We start from the raw sequence: 23,796 nt of genomic DNA, 5'->3' as shown, positions 1-23,796 counted from the left end.
GTTTTCTCCCTCAGTCAAGAAGAAAGGGGAGCTGTTAAAAGAAGGGAAAATTCTCTAACAGGTCTTTCTCAGGAGCCGTATCCTAGAAAGCTCCCTAAGGTGATGAGGATCCTAGAGTCCTCTCCCTTAAGGACTAAGGGGTTGGAGAGAATCCTCCTTAGAATCAGGAATAATCTCATCAGGGATTCCCTTCCAGTAGTCTCTCATACTTTTAGAAGTCTAAGAAGGAAACTTTGGCAAAACTAACTACTCTTATTTCCTTTCCCCCCCAAGTCTTATACATTAGTTCCAGGGGTTACTGAGAGGATCAAGCTGCCATTGGTGGATGATCTGGTAACCAGTCTGCCGTCTAATCCTGTGCTGCCCGTTGATAAGGACGGACTACCTAGGATTCCAGCATCAAGTGGTTTGAACTGGCTATGCCTTTTCTTGGCTAAGTAGGTAAAGCAGAGGGTACATAATTCTGGCATGTCAAGCCAGAGGTCTGGAGATGCCCATAGATGTCAGGGCACACTCACTAAGGGAAACAGCGACACGGGCAGCCTATAAATCCTTTAGTCGTTAGAAACTATCAATAACGTGGTCACATGAAAATCAGTATATTATCTCATCAAGAAATATAGGATAGATAGGTTGTATTCCCCAGAGAGAACCTTTAGCAGGAGGGTACTACTACACACCCTCTAGGCCTGGAAGCCGGACTACCCGCCCTGGGGTACACTGCTCTTGTATGTCCCAAAAGTAAGGACTGCCCCACTCCTAGGACCACTGGAGAATGGAAGATTTGTATTCACTTACCGTGAAGCTTCCTTTCTCGGTGGTCCAGGACTGGAGCAGTCCTGCCCACTCGAGTTTCTTGCAGGGCGGCTTCTAGGATTGGATGAAGAATTAGGATGATAGTCTTCCTCCCAGTGGATTTAAGGGAGGGATCTTTCTATTAAAAAAAATTGAGGGGAGTTATTATTTTCCCTTCTGGTATCGTGGTGGGGAGTCAGGACTTGGGAACAGGCTGGTGATTCCAGGGACAAGCCCCTCCCCTCTGGGATCAAAATCAGCTGACTGACCCTGCCTTCGGAGAGGAGGAGCTATATCCCAAAACTAAGGACTGCCCCACTCCTGGACCACCGAGAAAGGAAGCTTCACGGTAAGTGAATACAAATCTTCCATTTCATCATATTTGGGGCTGTGCAACCTCAGTTCACTTCAATTATGGAAGCTCCATTGAGATGGATGGAGGCTGCACTGAAGTGGTCCTTGGTGAATTGCTGACCCTGAGCCTACTGACTTCAGAATCTGGGCACTGATGGCTGGTGAATTAACACAGGAGCAAATCAGGCAGTATTCTGCTCCAAAGTACTTAAAAAGCATAATTAAATACAATGCATCAGTAGGAGCAAATGCTACATTCGTATACCATTAATCTCCCTATTTTCATTTATTCCATTAGGGAACATATTGATTTCATGTTTTTGTTTTAAATTTATAAAAATATACTCACTCATTTCACATTCACTGATGATTAAACTATTCCCAGCAACCTGCATCTGTAATATTTTCCTGTCTCTGGCCTACTCCTGGGTGAATACCATTATGAGTAAGACTTTTATGGTTTAGACAAGTGAATGAGTGGGCTGAAAGGAGTAGAAAGGCAAATGATCTGGCTGGGTGTGTGGCAGTGGTAGGTTACAGCAGTTACCTAGCAGACTAAGTGGCTAATAAACCAGTTACAAAACCTGGTTGTAATAGTAGTTGGTATTGCCCCATCAATTAATAAACTTACATTACATCTAAACCAAGCCAGTCTGTATTAGCTGCCATACAGTTAATTCAAGGTACGAGAACAAAATTTGAGTCCAGCAGCTAGCGCCTTAAAGACCAACACGACCATTTTCAAATTTATGTCTTCCCTCTCTCTCTCATTTTCCTTTCTCTTGCAGGTCAGTGTTGAAGTCTTGGTAGAATATCCCTTTTTTGTATTTGGACAAGGTTGGTCATCCTGCTGCCCAGAGAGAACAAGCCAGCTCTTTGATTTGTCATGTTCCAAACTCTCAGTTGGGGATGTCTGCGTATCACTTACGCTCAAGAATCTGAAGAACGGCTCAGTTAAAAAGGGCCAGCCCATGGATTCAGCTAGCCTCTTGCTGAAGCACTCTAAGAATGATAGTCTAACTGGTGGTAGACATAGGTATGGAGAGCAGGAAAATGGGATTGATCAGGGAAGCGCAAAGATGTCATCTGAGAATGGTGAACTGAAGTTTCCAGACAAAATAGGATTGCCTGCAGCATCTCTGATCACCAAAACAGAACCCAGCAAGCCCATGGCAACTAGGAAGAGGAGGTGGTCAGCCCCTGAGACACGGAAACTAGAGAAGTCTGAAGAGGAGCCACCGTTGACTCTTCCCAAACCTTCTTTTATCCCTCAGGAGGTTAAGATTTGCATTGAAGGGCGATCTAACGTAGGCAAGTGAAGTCTGTTTAGGGAATGGAAATTTAGGCTATCCCTTTGTCATTTTTATCCAGATTACTGTACTGTAGGCTAAAAATAACCCAGTATTTACATGTTATCATCTTATTTTAGGTTTATGTTAATAACCTTATTGTTATAGTTGCAGCTGAATATTATGCAGGAGATTGGTGCATACTCCCCCCCCCAAGTGTTTGTTGGTGATTATTTTTATCGAGAGTTATAGAAAAGGGGCAGTATCTGCTTAAAAGCCACCCTTTGTGGAAGCAAATGTTGTTGACATGGCACCAGTTTTCCAGCACATCAAGCAGGACACGCCTAGGCAATGAGGAGTGAACTGTAGCAGAGACATACACTATTGTTGGATTCTGGTTGGGGGGCATGGGTTTGGTGGTTCTCTCAGCAAGAAGCTGCTGGGAGTCCAACCCAGAAACAGTAACAGTGAATCAAGAAGACTCTGGGGCTTTGCACAATAGTACCACCTTTTTATTTTCCAAAATTTGCCACAAATTATTCCACTTCCCCACCCCCTTCCTCACAGTGGGGACTGATGCACTATTTTTGTTGTTATTATTATTATTACTCAGACTGCCACACAGAGATTTCCTTTCAGCTTGTTAGAGTAGTGACGTAGCAAAGGTGTAGCATCTGACTCTTGCTTTGTTGACACTGGGAATGTTATTAAAGTAGGAAATGGTTGGTATAGTCCTCCAGGGGTAACTTCAGATTGTGGGGACCTTTTCCGTCCTTACTAGCATTCAACATTAGAGATTCACTGAGTTTTGCCAGTGACATTTGCTTCCACGAGGTAGAAACACACTGCCCCTTTGGGAGAGCAAACAAAAGTTGTTTGCGTTTAGATTGCAAATCTTTGTCTTTAACTCTAGTACTGTTTTTAGTTCCTGGTCTTGGACAATTAGTGCCACTTTCCTTTTTTTCCCTCCAAATTTCAGTGTGACACAAAGAAGTGGATGTCGAAGATGAACATAGAATGTCTTTAAGCACTTAAAATGCTGTTCACACTTTTGTTGCCGAGCATCCTGGCCTAACACTCAGCAAGTACTGTATCTCACTTTAATCTCTTTGATGAGAGAGGAAAGAAAAAAGAAAACCGATCTCTTCAACACTGTTAACTACATGCAAACTATGTAGAGTTTTTCACAAGCAAGATGTTGAAAGTTTTTCATATGGTTTCAAAGGGATGAATGTGAATTATGAACTAGTATGTGACAGTCATTGTCCACAAGGACTACTTTATAGGAGGCACTTTTTAAACTTTAAAGCTTGAGAAAGAGTTAAAGACATACGCGAGCTGACAGATAACTAAAGAATAAGAGAGGATAAAGGAAAGAGAAGAAAAAAATTCATTATTTGTCCAGTGTTTTTTGAAAAAGATGGACTTTAAAGAATCTTGCAATTTGCACATCTTGAGTTTATCATTTGTGTGGTATTCCTGCAGTTTTTATCTAATAATTTTGGGGGAAGGGAAGGGGACTGAAAAAGCTTAAACAAATGTAGCAATTTCTTACTAACCCTGCCTAAACTTTAGGCCATTTTTTATAGGGTTAGGTTTCCTTTCAATCTTTTTTTAAAATTTTCTTTCTACCATATCTGTCACCCTGAATCAAGACAGATTCTGAGAATTTCTCTTCAAGATTCACTGAGTTTTCCATAAGAGACATTTTGACACAGAAGCAAGTTCTGGGATTTTTAAAAAATCCATTGTTATTTTATTATTGTGAATATTACTCTTTGTTCCTTTGAATAATTTCTTATCCATCAGTAGTACAATCTATATGTCAGACTGGTACAAAACAGGACAATGGGTAGAATATTTACCCAGTTGAGCTTTTGATATTGTTGCATTGCTGATATAGTTCCATTCCCAGAAATCTGAAACAAATTTAAAAATGGATCCAGAGATCCTAACTCCTGCTGATTCTGTGGCTTCCATCTTGCAACCTTTCCCAATGAGTAGCTATTTGAAATTCCTTAAGATTACTCATAGCCGAATGCTTTAATGATACCAGCCTGTGAAAAATTCACAATAAATATTCAGCCTGGTTAAAACCCACTTAAAAGAAATTACTCCAATAATTTCTGGGACTTTTAGATTGGGAGCTCCTGATGAAATAATATGGGCATTTTCACACTTGAGGCTTAAATTGCATTCTTGAATTGATGTGTAACAGGAATTTAACATCTTTGTTGATGTATTCTGTCCCACATTAACAAAGTTCACACATGGTACAAATACTGAGAGATGCTTGGGCATGCTTTTTAGTGTCTCGTGTGAAAATGGTGTAAGGCATGTACAACAGCAATGCTTGATACCCCTTATTGGGGTGGGTGGGCAAAAATTCTCTCCCCCCCCCACTTTTGCAGTATCTTGAGTACGATCCAAAGGCGGGGCAAGTAAGACAGAGAGCAAGAGGTATAGCCCTCGTAGGTAGTGGCTGCCTGACTTGCTTTCTTGTCCATGACCATTCTGCTTGCCATAGCGTAGCCACTTTCTACAAAGTGGCTTTGTCCAGGGAATGGACATGTTGACGCACTCCTGCTTCTCGAGTCAAGGACAAGCTGCTATTGTGAAAGAAAGTCCCATTTCAACCAATGTTCAGCCAGGAGATTTCACAGGAGTTCATAGTTCTTGATCAGTAGTTTGACTCTGAATGTGCTTCTGCAGGTCACTTTGTGACTCTGCAAATATGATGCCCTTTCAGATTAAGAAATGCAAAATTTAAAATCCAAATAGGACTCTAAACGAACAGATTCCTCCAAAAGTTGATTTTTCTCTCCACTTGCCTAACTACAGTATTTTTTAAGAAAAAGAAAATGAACTCTCACCTGCCCCTAAACCTTTTATTGTCTCTTTGTTTGTTACTTGAACTTAGCTCACACCAGAACTAATCATTTTTGTACCATTTTCTGGGGTGCACCAAAAATGTTTTTTAAGTTTTAAAAATAGCTTGAAATCTGTCTTGAATTTTTATTATAACCTCTCAGTAAATTACCAAATAGCTGGGCAGGTTCCTCCACACAATCACATTGCTTATTTAGTGCTGTAAGGTTTTGTTTTGTTTTCCCCTCAACATTTCTGCTCAGAGAACTTGCTTAATCTTCCATAAACTCTGCTCAGGGCACTTTCAATGTATTGTTTATTGGAGTTTTATTTTGGCTTTTTTCATTTTAACCTTTCATGGCAAGAGGAATAGAAAGACATGGGACAGAAATACCTGTTTTGTTCCCATTAATACCACTATACTTACTATACATGCGCATACTCAGAGAGCATCACACAGGGATTATTAAACTGACCACATCTATAAAACTAACACTAACAAGTTAATAATAATAATTAATATTAATAATAATAAAGGTTGGAGCAATAGGAATGTATTTGTTCTCTGCTTGCATTGCAGACTTAGAATCCTGAAATCGTGGCTTCTTTCCAAGCATTATTCCCTTGTGTTGTGCTGTTGCTTTTTTTTTTTTTTAGCATGTGCAATATTTTATGTGCCAATTTAGAGTTGCCCATGTGGTGATAGCTAGACTTTTGCTCCCCCCCCCCCTCCACATACCTTTTTCATTACATCTAGGGCCTTGTATCTCTCACTTGGTCAATGGAAGGGAAAAGACCCCTCTGGATGCTAACATGGCAAAGGTATGATAGAGGTCCTTTGGTACCCAACAACAACCAAATCCAGAGTGCAGAAGAAATATTATTTATGTTCCTCTCTCAGAGGATTTTAAGAATGGACCAGATGTCTAGGGGGAAGGGGATTCCGTGACTATGAGTAGCCTAAAAATCAGTTGTGTGCACTATTGTACGAGTACAGGCTGGCCTCTCCAGCATTAGAAGCATCAAATTGGGTTTTATCTCAGTGTAAAAGAGCAAGAGTCCAGTAGCACCTATAAGACTAACAAAATTAGTAGTAGGGTATGAGCTTTCATGAGCTCTTTCATGGTATCTGAAGAAGTGAGCTGTGGCTCACGAAAGCTCATACCCTGCCACAAATTTTGTTAGTCTTATAGGTACTACTGGACTCTTGCTCTTTTCCACTTCTACAGACAGACTAACATGGCTACCCATCTTGGTTTTATCTCAGTAACTGTTACTAAACTTCAGCATTTGCTGGAAGCGTAGGTGAAATTCCACTCTCTTTAAGGGAACACAGCACACACACACTCACTGTATCCTTTAGCTGGCCGTGACTGTTCCTTTCAAGAGAGGTGAATGTACCCTCAATGGCCAAAAAAAAGATCACTAGCAGTGTAGTCCTAAGCAGAAATACACTCTTCTATATCCATTTAAGTCAGTGGGTTTAGAAAGGTTTAATCCTGTTTAGCATTTCTTTGTGAATTGTGGTGATTTTCCACAATTCAGAAGCATCTTGAACTGTGCTTTTGTGGTTGTGTAATAATGTGACAATTTGCAGGCCAGTTCTGAGACTTGCTTTATACCCTACATTTCCAACGTTGACTCAAGATGAGTTGATGCCTGTTGATGACCTTTTTTCCTCCTCATCAATTGGATTATGATTTAGGCCTTGAGCTTCTAAGTGCCTTTGTTTCTTTTGAAAAAGGCACCCAGTTTCAAGCAAAATGTTCATATTCCTGGGACTGTTGTGTATACTTTGGTTCACAGAATCCTTTCCCTTGTCCCTCTCATTGATTAATGAGCAATTACAGGCAAATTCATTGTAAGGCCTCTGTACAGTGTCCATGTGGCAATATTAACTGACAGCAGTCATTTCTTTTTCCTTTGCTATCGTACCAGACCTGTTTAGTTTATGATGAAACTCATACAATCACCAATAAAATTAGTCAGGGCAAAGAAGAAAAAAACAGAACCTCTTTATAGGAATTTCTAAATAAATATATCTATATCTATATATATCTATATATAAAATGACTGTTCCTTACAGTGTTTAACTGAGTCATAATTTCAGTTTGTCCGGGCCACATCAAGGGGGTTTCAGAGTGTGATGTCACTTACCTTGTTCCCTGGACAATGTTACATTACACTTTTTTTAAAAAATCCCTTATAGACCCCTTCCCCTCTTCTCCATTTCTAGAAAATGCATGTCTGTTGCTTCTATTTTAAGCCTGGTGTCACTGTTAAATTTATAGGGGGTGGGTGGGTTTCAAATCAGGAAGTGACATCACTACTCTTGTTTCCCTAAATCAAGGAACATTTAGAAACCTTTCACACCTCTTACTCAGGGATGGGGCTGGCGTATGTGTGGTACACTGATGTGACCAGAAGGAGCACTTTTATAGCTCTGGAGTAGGGATGTTCAATTCAGAAGAGACGTTTGGATTTCCTGCATGGTCACAGATGACCTTCCCAGATTTATCGCACAGATTGCAATACAAAGCAGCAGATCCAGTGCGGACTGTAGCTTTCATTGTGGTGAATTCACTCTGTGCACAGTGGCTTGTTTTACTTTGATATGTTGCCAAGCAGCGGAAACAAACAATAATTCTTGTTTGAGTAGGAAATGAGAGTGCTGTTTTAAGACAATGTCTTGGTGTTTTTTCTTATTTTCAGACATGGGTTCCTAAACATTTTTGTTGTTGTTGTTGTTGTCAAAGATGCCATATACATCCAGGCCACAGTGTTGCAAAGTCTGATCCTTCAAGGGAGTAGTCATTATTCTCCCCAGCCCTTTAAACAACATGGAATATCTATTTTGAAATGATGGGATCTATGCTTAAAACAGTTATGCTTTTTAGAATCAGAGCTACGTTGACTAGTTCCTTCAAAAGCTATGCTTCAATTTATGATTAAGCCCATTGAAGGCCTGCTTGCCTGTGTTCCTTTTTGCAGCACTGGGGTTGTAATCACTTAGGGTGCATTCTCACATCTGCTATTTAAGGTGTTGCCACGTAATATACCATTGGTGTTAGGTGTCTTGAGCGTACTATTTCAACGTTAAGGAAACACACTGAACAGCATCATTGTGATTTTTTTTTGCTTCAGAATGCATCAAGGAAAGTGCTGAGTATCTGAGCTTATCCACAGACATTCCATTGGCTGTGTGAATGCAACCAAAGCAACTGTTTTATTAAGCAAAAGAATGTTAATATGACTCAGGCTACAACAATAGCAGAATAGTTAAAGCATTCATAGGGCAAGAAACCAGAGAATCTATTTGGATTATAGCTTAGTTTCATTGTTCTGCAGGGTTGGACTCCAAAGGTGCCCTTCCGCATTTGGAAGGTGTCTTCTGTTCATGGAAGGGTGGCGCAATCAGAAACATGAGAACAACAGTAGAACTTGGCTGTGTTCCACAAACCCTTCTACTAGCACTTTGTGCTTGAGAACAACACCAGTGACAATTTTCCTTCTGCTCACAGTTCTTTGGAACCAACTTTTATTCTTGACTGCTTTAACTATGTTAAGGAAACAGGCCCCTTTGCATCACAACTTCTATTAAATCTGTTAATGGCAATATGTGACCTGCATTCCCTTTTCCCCTGTTCGCCATAGAGAATAATGTTGTCCAGTCTATGGACAGACATTGTGGTGGTGGTGTGAAAATAGAGGGAAATGGTTCTCTGTAAGCAGAATGTGATTAATGCTTTGCTTTTTTGTGTTTATAACCCTAAAGATTCCTGAAAAATAAGAGAAATGAATAGTGTCCTGAATTGTGACCGTTCTTTTCGAGAACACAGGAATACTTGTTGATTTCCTTTGTAGTTTCCAAGAGCAGTATTGTGGGGTTTTTTTCCTGTCTCTTAATAGGGAAATTCCAAACAAGTTGCACACTTCTACTCCAGAGTTCAATTTGTTTTACGTAGACGACCTCGCTTCAGATGTGTTACCTTACTGATAGGATCTTTACTTGTAGCACTATAACTTGTGGGAATATTTTTTTATGTGAACCTAATTTGATGAGAAGCTTAAAAAAACTTTTTTGAAGCACTCACATTGAGAGGAGTACAGGTAATGTTTTTAAAAAAAATTGCACAAAAGAAACATGAATGTTGGAATGATTCATTTAGTGTTTGAAAAGAGATGGATATGTTGAAACCGTGTGTTGTTTGTAAAAAAAATGAAATAAAGTACAAAAGCCGAGAAAGGGTGAAAGTTACATGTTTTTTGTATATAAAAAACTGTCACATCAAGATGATCTGATTTGTATTGGCTTTGACTACAAAGAATTAACAGGTTTTTCCACGGACAACAATCCTTACTTTTGTATTTGTAGTACATGAATAGCATTTGGGGCAGGGGAGAAAGATTCATCATTGATACCATTGTTTTGTTCCTGATTAATTTAGGTTTAGCTCTTGCTAGGGATGATGAACTACATTTTCTGCACTTCTTGTTCTTTGAAAGAAAGAAAACCCAAAGAATTTAATACTGAACAAGAAGTGTTTGTTACAAGGGAATCCTAGTGACCAATAAAGAAAAAGTAGCAAAAAACTTGTCTCCTGTAGTTTTCCATCACCCTGTTCAGGGGACACACACACATGGACACACGCAAAACATTTCAGTTGCTCTGGCAGCAATCCAGAGAATCTGACAGAGCTATTTTTCATTTAGTTTGGGGCTGTATATTACCGGCACACCAAAAATGAAGGGAATTTGGTGATACAAATATTACTGAGAAAGGGGCCAAAAATCAATTAGGAGGCCTCTAGAGGGAGGGGCAGCTGACCAGTGTCTGAATCCTTCTCCCCTTCTCCCATGTAGCCTGTAACAATAGTCCAAGTTCTGGCATTTAAGAATCATATATGGAGGGAATAAATCTGTGTTCGAGTGATCCCTTCTGGTGCAGAAATATGGCCTCTCATGTAATAAAATGAAGAGCATTTGGACAATGGGTAGCATTTCTACAATAGGGATTGCAACAACTCTTTGGTTTTTCTCATCAATACCGGAAAGGACTCGAGTCTTCCACTGAGAATTAATCAGAGGCTTTATCCAGGATTGCTTTTGTTTTTCTTTGTTTGTTCATTTTCTTTCGCTTTATCAAAGCTCTTGTTCCCTCTTCCTCAGCCATACGATAGGAGGCCATTGGAGGTGTCATTTGCAATAGTCAATTCACTGGTGCTGGAAAGACTGTATGATGGGAATACTGCAAGTCAGCTCTCTTGAGACCTGTGATCAGTGACACTGCTTAGAGACCTATAGAGGGGTAGTGTCAAAAGTGCCGTTTGCCAACAAATGACATGGGCAGTGGTGAATGAATTGCAGAGCCACTAAAAGTTTGGCACAGGATAAGATTACCAGACTGAGTCAGATCATAATTTTGTTTTGGTTTAAAAATATAGAGCTAACACAGGTAAAACATTTTACAGTAACCAAAGCTCTGGCCACCAAGAGTTTTCAGCCTTCCAGTGTACATACATGCAGCTCCTTAATATCTCTGTAATGGAGGAAAAACTTGTATTTCAGAATTGATGCCTATAGATCTCTACCAACCAAAAACCAAAGAAGCAGCAGAACATGTGCCGATCTACAGGCACAGACAAATGACACAATTCCCACCTGTGCTGAGCACTAAAGACTATGTGTTTGGCAGTAGAAGATACACATTTTAGTTAATCAGAATAGTTTCAACTTGTATTCTTTTAAATTTGATTACTGGATGTAATTTGGATTCATGTGACGTGTATGAATATTTTATATCCAGAAGATAGGCCTTAAGCCACCTTGAAGGCCAGTCCCCGGGGAAAAGGTAGGGTACAAATATTTTATAGAAATAAGTACTCAAAATGTGATTGTTTGCTTGGACAATTAATAGCTGCATCTTCCTAGCTGGACAGTTTTCTGTTTGAATTTCAGAAAGTTGCCCTTGTAAAGCCCTTAAGCTCTATTAAAATCAAATGTTTAATTTGGGACAGTCCATCTGTTAGTGTTCAAAGTGATCTTTTTTTTTTAAATAATATCACACGAGGCTTTGTTCTTTTGGCTACATATAAACGAGGAACTTTCAGAGGCTCACACTCAGTTTGGTACTAATTTTATCAACATTTTAAACATAACAGCACAACCTAGAGGAAAGAAGTTAATAGATGGTTCATGCTGGGTTTTCCTCCCAGTTCAAATAGTTGAAAATTACACATTCAATGTCCTTCTTGGTGTTGGCGTAGGAAAAGGGGTCTCATAGCTTTACGCTGAGGTCATATTGGGCTGACATGGCCAGTACAAAGGAGAAACAAGGAGGGAATAATGTTTTGCACCTTACAGAAAAGATGAGAAAATTTTAAGTGCATACAGACATAGTTAAGAGCTTTTATTGTGACAGGAGAACTTTTTTCCATATGCGTGCATACTCTCTGTAATTCCAGTGTAATATATTGTACTTGCACTAGCTTTTTTAAAACAAATATAAAAAATGGAAGAATTCATATTCTATTTTCTAATCGTGGTGTGTCTATTTGTAGGATACACTCGCGTCTGTTTATTGAATTTTATGGTCCCTTTCTTTGATGGTGCTTGCAGGTTTTCTAGGTAGAAATTATTTCATTATTATAATAAAACAATGTTTGATTCAAAATTTGAACAAAATTGTTTTAAAGAAATTGTCTGTATACCAGTACAAGTTTATTGTTTCAGTATACTCGTACTAATAAAATAACAGTGCCAATTGCAAATCCAATTGTCTTCATTGTGTGTGAATTAAGTAAAGTGGTGGAAGGAGAGGCAATTTGCTGTGAAAGATGAAATCATCCATATGAATTTTCCTTTGAAGTTTATCTTTGATGAAAGTAGGGCTTGTGTGGGTCTTACAGGATAAGGTATTTTATCCACATTTATATATATATATATATATAAATTATAGGCAGGAATATACGTTGTGTGTATACACACACAACATATATTCCTGCCTATAATTGATAATATTAGCCATTCAGTTTAATAGACTGTAGAGTCATTTATACATACATCACTGTTCACTTATGTCATTGTGGGTTGTTTCCCACCTGCATACTTTAAAGGGGGGAGGGGAAGAATGCTTGCTGTATTATCCATGCATAGTAGTATGCATGTGTGCTAAAATTAAGTCTTCGTTACTTCTCATAATCTTCCCAAATAACTTGCCCTGACCTGAATAGCCCAAGTGAGCCTCATCTCTTCAGATATCATAAGTTAAGCAAGGTTGGTCTTGGTTAGTAATTGGATGGGAGACCTCCAAAGACCAGGGTTGCAGAGGCAGGCAATAGCAATCCACCTCTGTTAGTCTCTTGCCATGAAAATCCCTCCAAGAGTCACCATAAGTCAGCTTTGCCTTGAGGGCATTCACCACCACCATCACAAATAACTTAATTTGCAGTGAACTAGAAAACTCAAGCAATTGGATCCAACCATGTGTAACAGTAGTTGTTACAATTTGTATCTCAGTCAAGATCTTTATTTAAAACATGTTAGCTGCCTTTCTACTTTAAAGCGTTCAAGGCAGCTTTATATATGTATATATATATCTCAGTCTCAATTTAAAATAACTATCTAAAACAATAAATAGTAAACAAATTGAAAGCGGTTCTGAATAAAACTCTTCAGCTGCCTCCTAAAGATTGTAAGAGGGATCTAGGTGTACCTCCTTGGGAAGATTGTTTCGTACTTGTGCAGCTGCCACCAAAAAGGCTCTCTCGTGTCTGCCAGACAAGCTTCTTAGGTCGATGGGACAGTTAAGAGGGTCTCTCTCTATGATCTTAACTCCCATGCAGGAATGTATGGGAGATGTCCTTCAGATACCCCAGTCCCAAGCCATGTAATGCTTTAAAATACAAAACCTAGACCAAAACCTTGAATTGGGCTCGGATGCAATCAGTAACCAATGTAATTGCTGTAATATCGGGGTCATATCTTCTCAGTAGCTGGCCCTGATTAGCTGTCTAGCTACAGCTAGTGAAGGATGCTGCAGCTTCCAAACACTCTTCAAGGGTAGCCCCAAGTAGAGTACATTGCAATAGTTAAGAGATGTAACTAAGGCATGGATCACTGGTGAGATCTGATTGAACCAGGAATGGGTGCAGCTGGCACACCAGCCAAAAGCACTTTGAATCACTGATGCCACTTGACTTTCGAAGGTAATCGCTGTGTCAAACAGCATTCGCAAGCTGCAAACCAGACTTTTCAAGGAGAGCGTAGCCCCACCCAAGACCAAAGAGATCCCAAGTCCCTAGTCTGCCTTTCTATTAACACAGAGAAGATTCTATGTCGGCATGAAAATGAGAAGAGTCCTAGCAATATTAGGCCATGAGCTACAAATTTATACCCAGCCTTTTGGGCACAGGAAAGGAGACATGACAGAGTTATCCTAAATTGGGGGGGGTCTCCTTGTGAGTTGGGGGAATTAGCATACAAGGAAAGGCAGCAAGAGGTAGTAACTAGCAGGATCTCCACCTATCTATTCCCCAGTTAGAATGTACAGCTATTTCCTTTAGCAAAAAACAACAACACCCCCCTCCCCAAAGAGCAATAATGTGCATGGATCAGGAAACTAGAAACCACCTGAAGTGGTAGAATATCTGCTTTGCCTGCACAAGGTCCCAGGTTCAATCCCCAGCATTTCTAGTTAAGAGAGGCTGGAAGAGGTGTTCATTCTAGTACTGTTTTTAATGTTCCCCATAATGAAACTATTTAATATTCATCTGGCTGCAGTTCCAGAGTTCTCTTTCCCTTCTTCCCTCCAACAACTGACAGCTGAATATTTCAGTTCTCTCTGGGTAGTGAAGTGTATAGTGGGGAGAATAAGGGGAAAAGTTTTAACAGGAGGAGTTACACGCTAAACCATGGAGCCGCCAATTCTTGAAATGCCCTGGCTTCTCTTAATGGATTCTGTAGTTTCTGAAAAGGTCTTCTGACAAATGGATACTACTTGATTGGTTTTCAACCATATGAAGTAACTGGAGTGTTCTTGGCCTTCATCAAAAAGAAGTTTAAAAATATAGCATCCATTAGTGTTTCCCCTTTAAAATAAATGTATGAAAAAGAAGAATGTGGTCATTTTTCCATGTTGTAATTTTCCCCCAGGCAAAGCATATAAAGAAAATAAAACGATTTAATCAACAATTTTAAGAACATTTATGTATGAGTGCACATTTAAAATCCAGTACTTGATGTCACAGTGAAAATAAAACAGCAGCTTTTCAAGTTCTAGAGCTTCATAGCTGACATCCTGGAGCAACAGCCATGCAAGCATCTTTTAGTCTGGAAATTGCCCTCTTGTTCTTCTTCCGCACCATGTTACAAGAGCAGCAGTAAATGGTTGTTTGGCCATAAGAGCTTCAGTTGAGTTCACTTTTACACTGGTAACAGGAATTATTCCAACAAAGACTGATACATTATGAATCTGCAATCTAGGTGACTTCCTTAGATTATCATTAATAGATTAAACTAGATTTCTCTTTTAAATAGACAAGGCTATAAAAAGATAGTGCTTTTTAAATCTTGAACAAAATAAAAATAATTACGGGCACTGCTGCAGTTTATGGCTTGCCCTCTGTAGGCTTAACCCTACTGCTACAACAGACTCTGGTAGCAATCAACCTGCTTTCTTTCCTAGCTTGGAACAGGCCAGCAGGAAGCTGTATTGCAATGCAAATTAAAGGAAAAGGAGGAGCAGGCATTTTTTTGGCAGCTCCCAAATCTTTCAACTTTTTCTTCTGTGGCTAAGAAAAGACTTCACTGTGCTGTTGAGTTACCCGAATAAATGTTGTCCTTCGACTAAGCTCTTTGAGTTTGGCAGCTCCCACATAAGTGCAGGTAGATCGCAGCCCTCCAAGGATATCACGGATGGTGTCTTCTACGTCCCCTTTGTAAGGCACTTCTACTGTTTTGCCTTCCGAAGCTCTGGAGATGAAGATGGGTTTATTTTGCATTGTTAAGATGATATTCTTTTTAATTAACTAAAATAGAGTTTCTCTAGTGCTTAAAAATGCCTATATTTCATCTGTTACTCTATCTCCAAGAATCTTCTTGAGGCAGCTGCCTTGAACTGAATTGTATTGGGGCCTCAATACAATACCATCTTTCTCCCCTTGCAAATACAGTTCTTTTTTGCTCATTCTAGTAACTGGAAACTCATGTACTAGACTAGGTCAGTAAAATAACCCCCAGAAATGGAGAGGGGGGAGGGAGAGAATGGGGTGATTTTTGAAAGCATTTTTAATTTTTTTTTTCAAATTTAACATTCAAATTTAATATTCAAAGCTATTTTTTGTTATTATTTCTCAAAGTGCTTTCAAACCTGCTACAAACGGCCTGATTAGTATACCTGATTGGGGTATACTAATGGTCTGTCATGAGTTGTTTCAGGAAAGCAGATTGTTCACCTTCATGATGGCGAATATGGAACTTGCAAATATTTTCCCCCAAGAACTTTATGCACTAAAATGGGGTGCGAATGGAATATGCTTTCAGTTTCAAAAGCCATCTGGTCGACTTGGAAAGCCACTCACTGTTTGAAAGACAAAGTCATTCACTGTTTGAAAGACATGTTTTGATGAAACTACAGATGAGACTGATAGATCCAACATCCAAGTGTAAGTTGTTATGCCCTGAATTCCTTGTGCTGCCTCATGGAAACCAGAGGAATTTGCCTGGTGATAAGATAATTGTTTTTGAAGACACTGCGTATTCCTAATGGGTATCTTCTCATTTTAGATACAGAACTGGGTTCATGGTTCTGAAGGCTTTAGAGGAGGGGAAAGCAACCCCTGGTAGTATGCTAACTAGAGATGGGCCATGCAGTTCATGGTTTGTCACATTTCATTAACCACGAACTTTCACAAACCTGCCCAGTTCGCGAACCAGTTTGTTTTGGTTCGTGAAAATGTCACTTCCGGGTCAGCAGAACGTCACTTCCAGGTCAGCAGAAGGTCTGCAGGATGTCCATCCCCTGTTGCCTAGGTAACTGATTGATCGGTGCCAGGCTGTCTGCAGTGATGAACTGAAAAATGAACCAAATGAACCAGCCTAAAGTTTGTGGCGGTTCATCAGGAATGGGATCTGATGAACCGCTGGTTCACAAATCACAAACCAGCCTGGTTCATTACGAATTTTGGTTCGTATTTCGGTTCGTGCCCATCTCTAATGCTAACAGTGGCACCCAAGACCCTTTTGAGTGGCACACAGGGCAAGGTCTCTGCCCAAGCAACTGAGCCACTGGCAGCACTACTGGTGCCAGTGGAAAGGTCAACCGTGCATGGCTTTTGCCCATCATCACCTCCCAGTCCTGTACAGGCACCAGCTGAGTCCAACAGGAATCCATGAGATACTGTCCATACCACTGGAATTTAACTTGATCCAAGCTTTGTTGGCCCAGTACAACAACCCCCCCTCTTGGTCTGCCAACACACCAGCATATTCAAGGGTAGACATTGCATTTTTTTTGCACTTGGCCTGCCCCTGCTTTAGAGCCTGTGCACCTGTGATTTCCTCAAAGACTGACAAAGTACTGTTAATTCTGTCTTTACATGTGGTACAGTGGTAAAGGAGTCCCATGAAAATCAGGTAAACAGCTGTAACAAGCAAGCCAGAAACAATCCCACAGACTTAGGCACAAAAATCCACTAAAATCAATAGCTCAAGTATGCCTAATCCTGGTCTTGAACTGCAGCCTGTGTACATAGTTCATATTTCCAGAGCTCTTGGTTATAAGATGGAGCAGGGATATTCTGGTGGCCTAATTGCCACTGGGGAGATGTGCTGCAAAAGGAGAACAGGTTGCATTCAGAGCTTTGCCTTTTGCTACCAGATTTACAAATGAGAGGATTGGAAGTGTGAAATTGGGTCCATGGTGAAGATTGAGTAGAGTCTATACCTGTATTCAGCAACGCCTCCTGCATGCTTCTTCATAGCTGTGTCGGAACTCATCCCATAGAAAAGCTTCACTTTCTTGCCATTTTTTTCTATGATCTCTCCAGCACATTGATCATGCCCAGCAAACATTCCTCCAAGCATCACAAAATCAGCTCCCGCTCCTACAATCAGCATGCAAAAAAAAAGAGAATGAGAATGCAGCAGAGGAACAATGGCATTAGAGCATTGTGGTAAAAATTATTCTTGCCAATCCAAAAGCTATCAATAACTTTTCCTGTAACAACACGAAGGAAAACAGAAACTGAGGGGCACCTTTAAGACTAACCAAGGTTATTCCAGCATAACCTTTCATGAGTCAGAGCTTACTTCATCAGATATATGGCATGTAAAATCTTTTTAAACATTTTTATAATCAAAATCACCAGAGAGTTGGCAAGAGCACAAGTAGTTGCTAAAAATCTGTAGGCATGGATACAATCTTGCTGATAAGAATATTCATTTATTCAATTTTTATACCACTTCTCTTCAAGTAAGATCTCAAAGTGGTTCGCAACGATTACAACAGTTAAAAACCAATGCAAAAATATAATATAAAATATAATAAGATATAATCAATAAAATCACAATAAAACAACAGCCTAATACAAATAATTAAAAAACACTCTGGTTCCAGCCCCAGCTTATAAAACCCAGCAAATAGCATAAAATTGCAAGTAGATAAATGCTTGGTATCTTACTAGTTTCTAACGCTATAAAATTCTGGTACTTATTTAAGAAATTATATAAAGTGGTAATCTAAAGCAGGAGCCCCCAACATGGCACCCATGGACACCATGGCACCTGCGGACACCTTTTCTGGCACCCATCAATTCTTTTTAGAATGTGGGTAGGGCTGGGGAAGGGGCTTCTGCCCAGCAGGGCTTCTCCTTGGCCACTGAAGATCTGACTTTTAGATTACTGTAACTCGCTCTATGCGGGCCTACCCTTGTGCCTGACCCGAAGATTACAGCTGGTGCAAAATGCAGCGGCGCGCATCATTATGAAAGCACCAAATAGGGCGCATATTACACCAATATTGCACGAGCTGCATTGGTTGCCAGTGGAGTATCGGATCAGGTTCAAGGTCTTGGTATTGACCTATAAGGCCCTGTGCAGACTGGGGCCAGCATACCTGAGGGACCATCTCTCCCTGTATATTCCCCAGAGGACCCTCCGATCAGGAGAAAAGAAATTGTTATCAGTCCCTGGCTCCAAGGAGGCCCGCCTGGCCTCGACTAGAGCAAGAGCTTTCTCAGTCCTAGCTCCTACCTGGTGGAACACTCTGTCTACTGAGACCAGGGCCCGGCAGGATCTACTATCTCTCCGCCGGGCCTGTAAGACAGAGTTGTTCTGCCAGGCTTATGGCTGAGGCTGGGCCTCCACTGGGTGGAGGATACAACATCTACTCCCCTCCCTATGAGAGCTGCCCACCACTGTTCTTAAGCTGCTGCTATGTTCAACTGCACTGTTGCACTTTTTGTAATTAACAGTATTGCCGCCATCAAGAAAAGAGTGCGGCTATTTTCAATATCTTTGTACAATGCTTTTAAATGTTTTATATGAAATGTTTTAAATGTTTTAATGTTGTTATCCACCCTGAGCCTGTTTGCGGGGAGGGCGGAATATAAATACGATAAAATAAAATAAATAAACATTTTTAAAAACATTGCTTTGGCAGCAGCTCCCACCACTGCACAAGGGTCTTTACTCCTGTATGCAAGAAAATATTTTAAAACAAGATGTTCATTTGAAAAGCTATCCTGTTAAACAGGACATCTGCCTTGTTAAATAGTGGGTTCAGACACGAGGTGATTCAATAGCTCTTTATTTAGCAGGAACACAACACACACTGACTGACTGAACAGAAGTCCTCAATATATATACAGCAGCTCCACCCCCAGAATAACTGATAGCCAATGAGAATACATATTTTAGAATACCATCATCTGCATAAACTATATACACTGTTTGAAGTAGACAGGCCACTGATTGGTCTTTATTATAGAGGACCGATTGGCTGCTGTCATGAGAAAGTAACCAGTGATATTGCAGGGATTATGGACCAATGAGAATGCAGGCTTTGGGAGCCTTGACTGAACCTCAAGCTCAACACAGTATAGTGCATTACAATCAATACAGTAACTACTTTAGAGGCCTTGCTCGGCCCAGTACACAACACCCCTCCCCCCTTAGTTTGGAATACCCTGTTGTTCGCAGATAGGCTGGGGAAGATGAGCCAGAATACATTAGAGGCCCTGAGACCAATACATCACACCCCTTCCCCCCTAGTGTGGAACTACCTGATGCCAACAGAGTCCTGGAGTGGGAATGGGGAAAGGTGAGCCTGCCAGAGCCTGCACGGTGCAGTCGCTCCAGAGTTCTTTGGGGCCGACAGCCCCGTGTTCCTTGCTGGCTTTGCTCTGGAGGTGCAGTCTCTTGTGGGTGTTTGCGAGCCACTTGAGGCCGTGGATTGCAGGGAAAAGTCCCGGTTCTGTTTCTGCTCCCATAGCGGCCAAGGCAGTTTAAGCTGATGTAATTGAGTGCAGAGTGGACCTGATGCTCCTTCCGATGGCTTGTCTTCACTGCTGGCGTGACGGGCGGCCCTTTGCGGCGCCCTGATGAAACGTGCCTGGCAGGGAACTTGCTGTGTGCCGCTTTGCTTATGGATGGGCTGCCTTGTTGGACTCCGGTAACGCGGATGCCCAACGCCTTGAACCAATCAAGTCCCAGCAAACTCGTGCAGTGCCCCTTAACCACAACAAGAGGAAGGAGGCCGTGAAAGTCCTTGTAGCCGACCACAACTCGGCCAGCTCCAACCACTGGAACCCGACGACCCTGGAGATCCATCAGGCGTAGACTGCTGGGCTTGAGCGGCTGGTTCTTGCCCTTGGAGCACAGGCGGTTGTAGGTGTCCCTGGAGACAATTGAGAGCGCTGACCCGGAGTCAACCTCCATGACACACAGTGTTCCTCAATACAAACCGTGGTGTAGATCTTATCTTTGTTGCCTGCTTGTGTGTGCATGATGACAGTTGTGGTGTGGCATTCATTCAGCTGGCACTCTCTTCCTCCTGGCCTTTGGCAGCGCGGAGTGAGGCGAGGAGACTGCTGCGGAGAGCCTCCTTTCCTGACAGTTATGCAGGCCCGAGCGATGTGGCCCTTCTTTCCGCATGCCCGGCAGTTGGCATCCCGGAACCGGCATTTCCTTCTTTCGTGGTCTCCCCCACAACTAGAACAAGGGGAACCGTAGTATGGCTGCCTCTCAGAGTGCTGGGCTTGCACTGCATGGAATCTGTGCACACCGTCTTCTTCCTCAGAGCCACTGTCAAAATCCCCATAGTGGACTGGCTCCTCGTTCAGGGGCAGATCTGGACTCCGCCAACGTCGCACCTCCCGGGTGGACTGGTCTGCTGCTTCAGCTGCTAGTGCTTCTTTGAATGCTGTTTGGAAGTCGAGGTTCTTCTGCGTGAAAAGCCGGCGCTGTAGCTTCTCATCACGAAGGCCACACACCAGGCGATCACGTAGTGCCATCTCAAGGTCAGGGAAGTTACATTGTCTGGCTGCCTGTCGGAGGGCTGTGACAAATGCCGCTATCGATTCACCTTGCGCCTGGTCTCGGCTGTAGAACGCATGTCTGCAGGCTATCTCAGATGGCTGTGGTGAGAAGTGCTCCTTGAGTCTGTTTTTTATTGTGTTGAACGCTGTAGTTTGAAGCTGGGCTGGCGCCACTAGTGCCCGTGCTATATCAAACGTGGAACGCCCACACACGCTGAAGAACGTTGCTCTCGCGAGATCTGTGTCTTCAATCTTGTTCGCCTCAAGGTAGAAGTCGAAGCGGGTAATGTAGGATTCCCAGTCCTCGGCTGTTGAGTCAAACGGTTCGAAGTGGCCCTTAGCGGCCATGTCTGCCTTCTGGACGACGCGAGCGTATGTCGGATGGTGGAGGTGACAATTCCTCACGCTTAAGATTTCAGCTTAGGTCTTGGGGCTGCCTACCCAAGCACCTTGTTAGTGATATCGCTCTGGTATTGGGGCTGCATACCCAATCAGAGATCCCATCCTCGTCGCCAGTGTTAAATAGTGGGTTCAGACACGAGGTGATTCAATAGCTCTTTATTTAGCAGGAACACAACACACACTGACTGACTGAACAGAAGTCCTCAATATATATACAGCAGCTCCACCCCCAGAATAACTGATAGCCAATGAGAATACATATTTTAGAATACCATCATCTGCATAAACTATATACACTGTTTGAAGTAGACAGGCCACTGATTGGTCTTTATTATAGAGGACCGATTGGCTGCTGTCATGAGAAAGTAACCAGTGATATTGCAGGGATTATGGACCAATGAGAATGCAGGCTTTGGGAGCCTTGACTGAACCTCAAGCTCAACACAGTATAGTGCATTACAATCAATACAGTAACTACTTTAGAGGCCTTGCTCGGCCCAGTACACAACATGCCTGAAATGTCGAAGAGTTACTTTTAGTTATGCATGACCTCACTCCTTGTCATTTTGTGGTTGGCTCCGCCTTGTGTTTCTAAATAGCCCCTCCTGCTGCAGCAGTCATTTTGTAGTTGCGCATATCACCTGTGTCAAAATTCCAAAAGTGCCCACAGGCTAAAAAACGTTGGGGACTTTGCGCTAAACAATCTATTTAGCTGTAAACTTTTTAAAAAAATTTAAACATTTGCAGATGTAAGATGCATGAAGTTGTTTTATTTTTCAGAAATTATAAGAAAAGGTCTGTAATCATTTAATCAAATATTGCACTGATTTAAATGAAATAACCTTAAAATAAACAGCAATTCATGTTTATTTGATGAGTAATGTAATCATGCTGTTGTTAAATTGCCAAAATAGGATCATGACTTGATTGTGTGTAGGGAGCGAGCAATAATTTGTCCACAATCACTTAAGAAGGGGTGCCTGATTTCAAAGGAAAGAAATAATGGTGCGATGATGTTTTAATAATATATTTATTAACTTTATTAAAACATTTATATCCTCCCTTTCCTAATGCCTCAAGGTGGCTTACAATCTATAATTAAAAACATCAAATAATAAAGAACCCCAATCCCCCACACAATAAAATGTCTGCTGAAAGTGTCCAAGGACAGTGCCCCCCTCATCTCCTCAGTGAACCCAATCCATAAAGTGGGAGTTACCACTGCCTTGATGGGCAGCCATTTTTAGTGAAAAAACACTCAGAAGGGTAACAAGCAAGTAGAACATATGCAGAGAATGGATGGGAAATTTGATTTAAATTGTCCTGATTTTATCTACATTCTCCTCGCCCTCAATTTTTACAAAAAACTTCTAAAGCCTATAAAACTGTTGTCAAGTAGTTACCCACTTTCTTCCTCATGCACAATCAAGAAGACTTGGGTGGGGAAGTATCCCACTCAACCCATTCTAACAAATCCTCTCCTCCCCAACGGGAGGTTTTGGGGAGAGGGTTCTCTTCAATATCCTGCCATCAACAAGAATCCCTATTTTTGCCCCACTTTTGCATCCTAGATTTATTCAAAACACAGCTAGAGAGATGTTGTAGATTACTAGAAAGAAACTTTAAAAAGACAATAACTAACTAATCCTATATTGACCTCTATATTACCTCCCCGTTTCTCTCCTAGGAAAGGGTACGAGGCAGCAGAAATTTTGAAAAAGACTGCAGTCCTACCTTGGCTCAGGCTTCAGTCTTGCCTCCCACCCAATTCCTCCCTCTTGGCACGTGCTGCAAAACCAGACTCTTCATTTCCAGCCTGGGAGCATCTTTGTGGACCAAATTAGACCCTTATGGGCTTGGGCTTGACTACATACCTCCTGCCAAGCTGCTACTGACCAATCATCCCAAAGTTGTGATAGGAACTTTTATAACATGATGGTTGAGCTAGAGATGAAACCACCCATCTTGTCTCTTGGACAGTTATGGCCAAATGGCAGTCTGGGCTTCACAGACCATTCTATTCCCAACTCATCTGTCACTCTTAATTCAGTGGAGCGGCCTGATCTACAGTTGTACACTTTGAAGGCATTCAGGAGCCCAGCAGATAAGGATTGTTGAGAAAAGGGCTTAGACCTTCCCCTACACACTGTTTCCACAATTTGAGAGGGTATTTGTCCCACTGGGGGAGTCACACATATGCTGATGAACTTCATGCATTCTCCCCATCTGGGCTGTTTCAGGTGGTGAGCGGAAAATGTAATCCCCTTTTCTCTGCATGCCATTCATTCAGGCCTACACACACCAAGGAAGAACAGAAATTCAGAACACATCACTCCACTGAACCTTGAGATATCCCCAGGGATAACCAAACTGGTAGCTAGGCCTTTACAAACATGGGTGTGTGTTATTTCGAGGCATATTTCCTCCAATTCCTTCACAACCATCACAAAGAGAGCCAGACTGGCTTATTTCCCTCACTCTTGTCCTGGATGCACACATTATCTAAGTGAGAAAACAGACAAGGGAATCAGATTAGGGGTGTGCAAGGCCTG

At 41.5% G+C, this 23,796-nt stretch overlaps 2 protein-coding genes across 3 annotated transcripts in view; one reads left to right on the top strand and one right to left on the bottom strand.

The window, feature by feature from the left end:
* ATXN1 (ataxin 1) overlaps window positions 1-6,368 on the top strand; it is a 266,307-nt gene extending 259,939 nt beyond the window's left edge. For both annotated transcript variants that reach the window (XM_054985762.1, XM_054985763.1), the window contains one exon: window positions 1,938-6,368. In XM_054985762.1, the coding sequence (XP_054841737.1) occupies window positions 1,938-2,468 (531 nt within the window). In that variant the 3' untranslated portion in view covers window positions 2,469-6,368. The remainder of the gene's footprint in view (window positions 1-1,937) is intronic.
* An 8,159-nt stretch (window positions 6,369-14,527) lies between these two features.
* GMPR (guanosine monophosphate reductase) overlaps window positions 14,528-23,796 on the bottom strand; it is a 44,163-nt gene continuing 34,894 nt past the window's right edge. The window contains exons 8-9 of the mRNA XM_054985014.1: window positions 17,251-17,410; window positions 14,528-15,278 (exon numbers count right to left, since the gene is read on the bottom strand). Coding sequence (XP_054840989.1) covers window positions 15,098-15,278; window positions 17,251-17,410 — 341 coding nt within the window. The 3' untranslated portion in view covers window positions 14,528-15,097. The remainder of the gene's footprint in view (window positions 15,279-17,250; window positions 17,411-23,796) is intronic.

This window comes from Eublepharis macularius, chromosome 7 (assembly GCF_028583425.1).
Source record: "Eublepharis macularius isolate TG4126 chromosome 7, MPM_Emac_v1.0, whole genome shotgun sequence".
Classification (NCBI taxonomy): domain Eukaryota; kingdom Metazoa; phylum Chordata; class Lepidosauria; order Squamata; family Eublepharidae; genus Eublepharis; species Eublepharis macularius.
The sequence above is the reverse complement of the archived record's forward strand: the minus strand, read 5'-3'. Positions and strand labels throughout refer to the sequence as shown.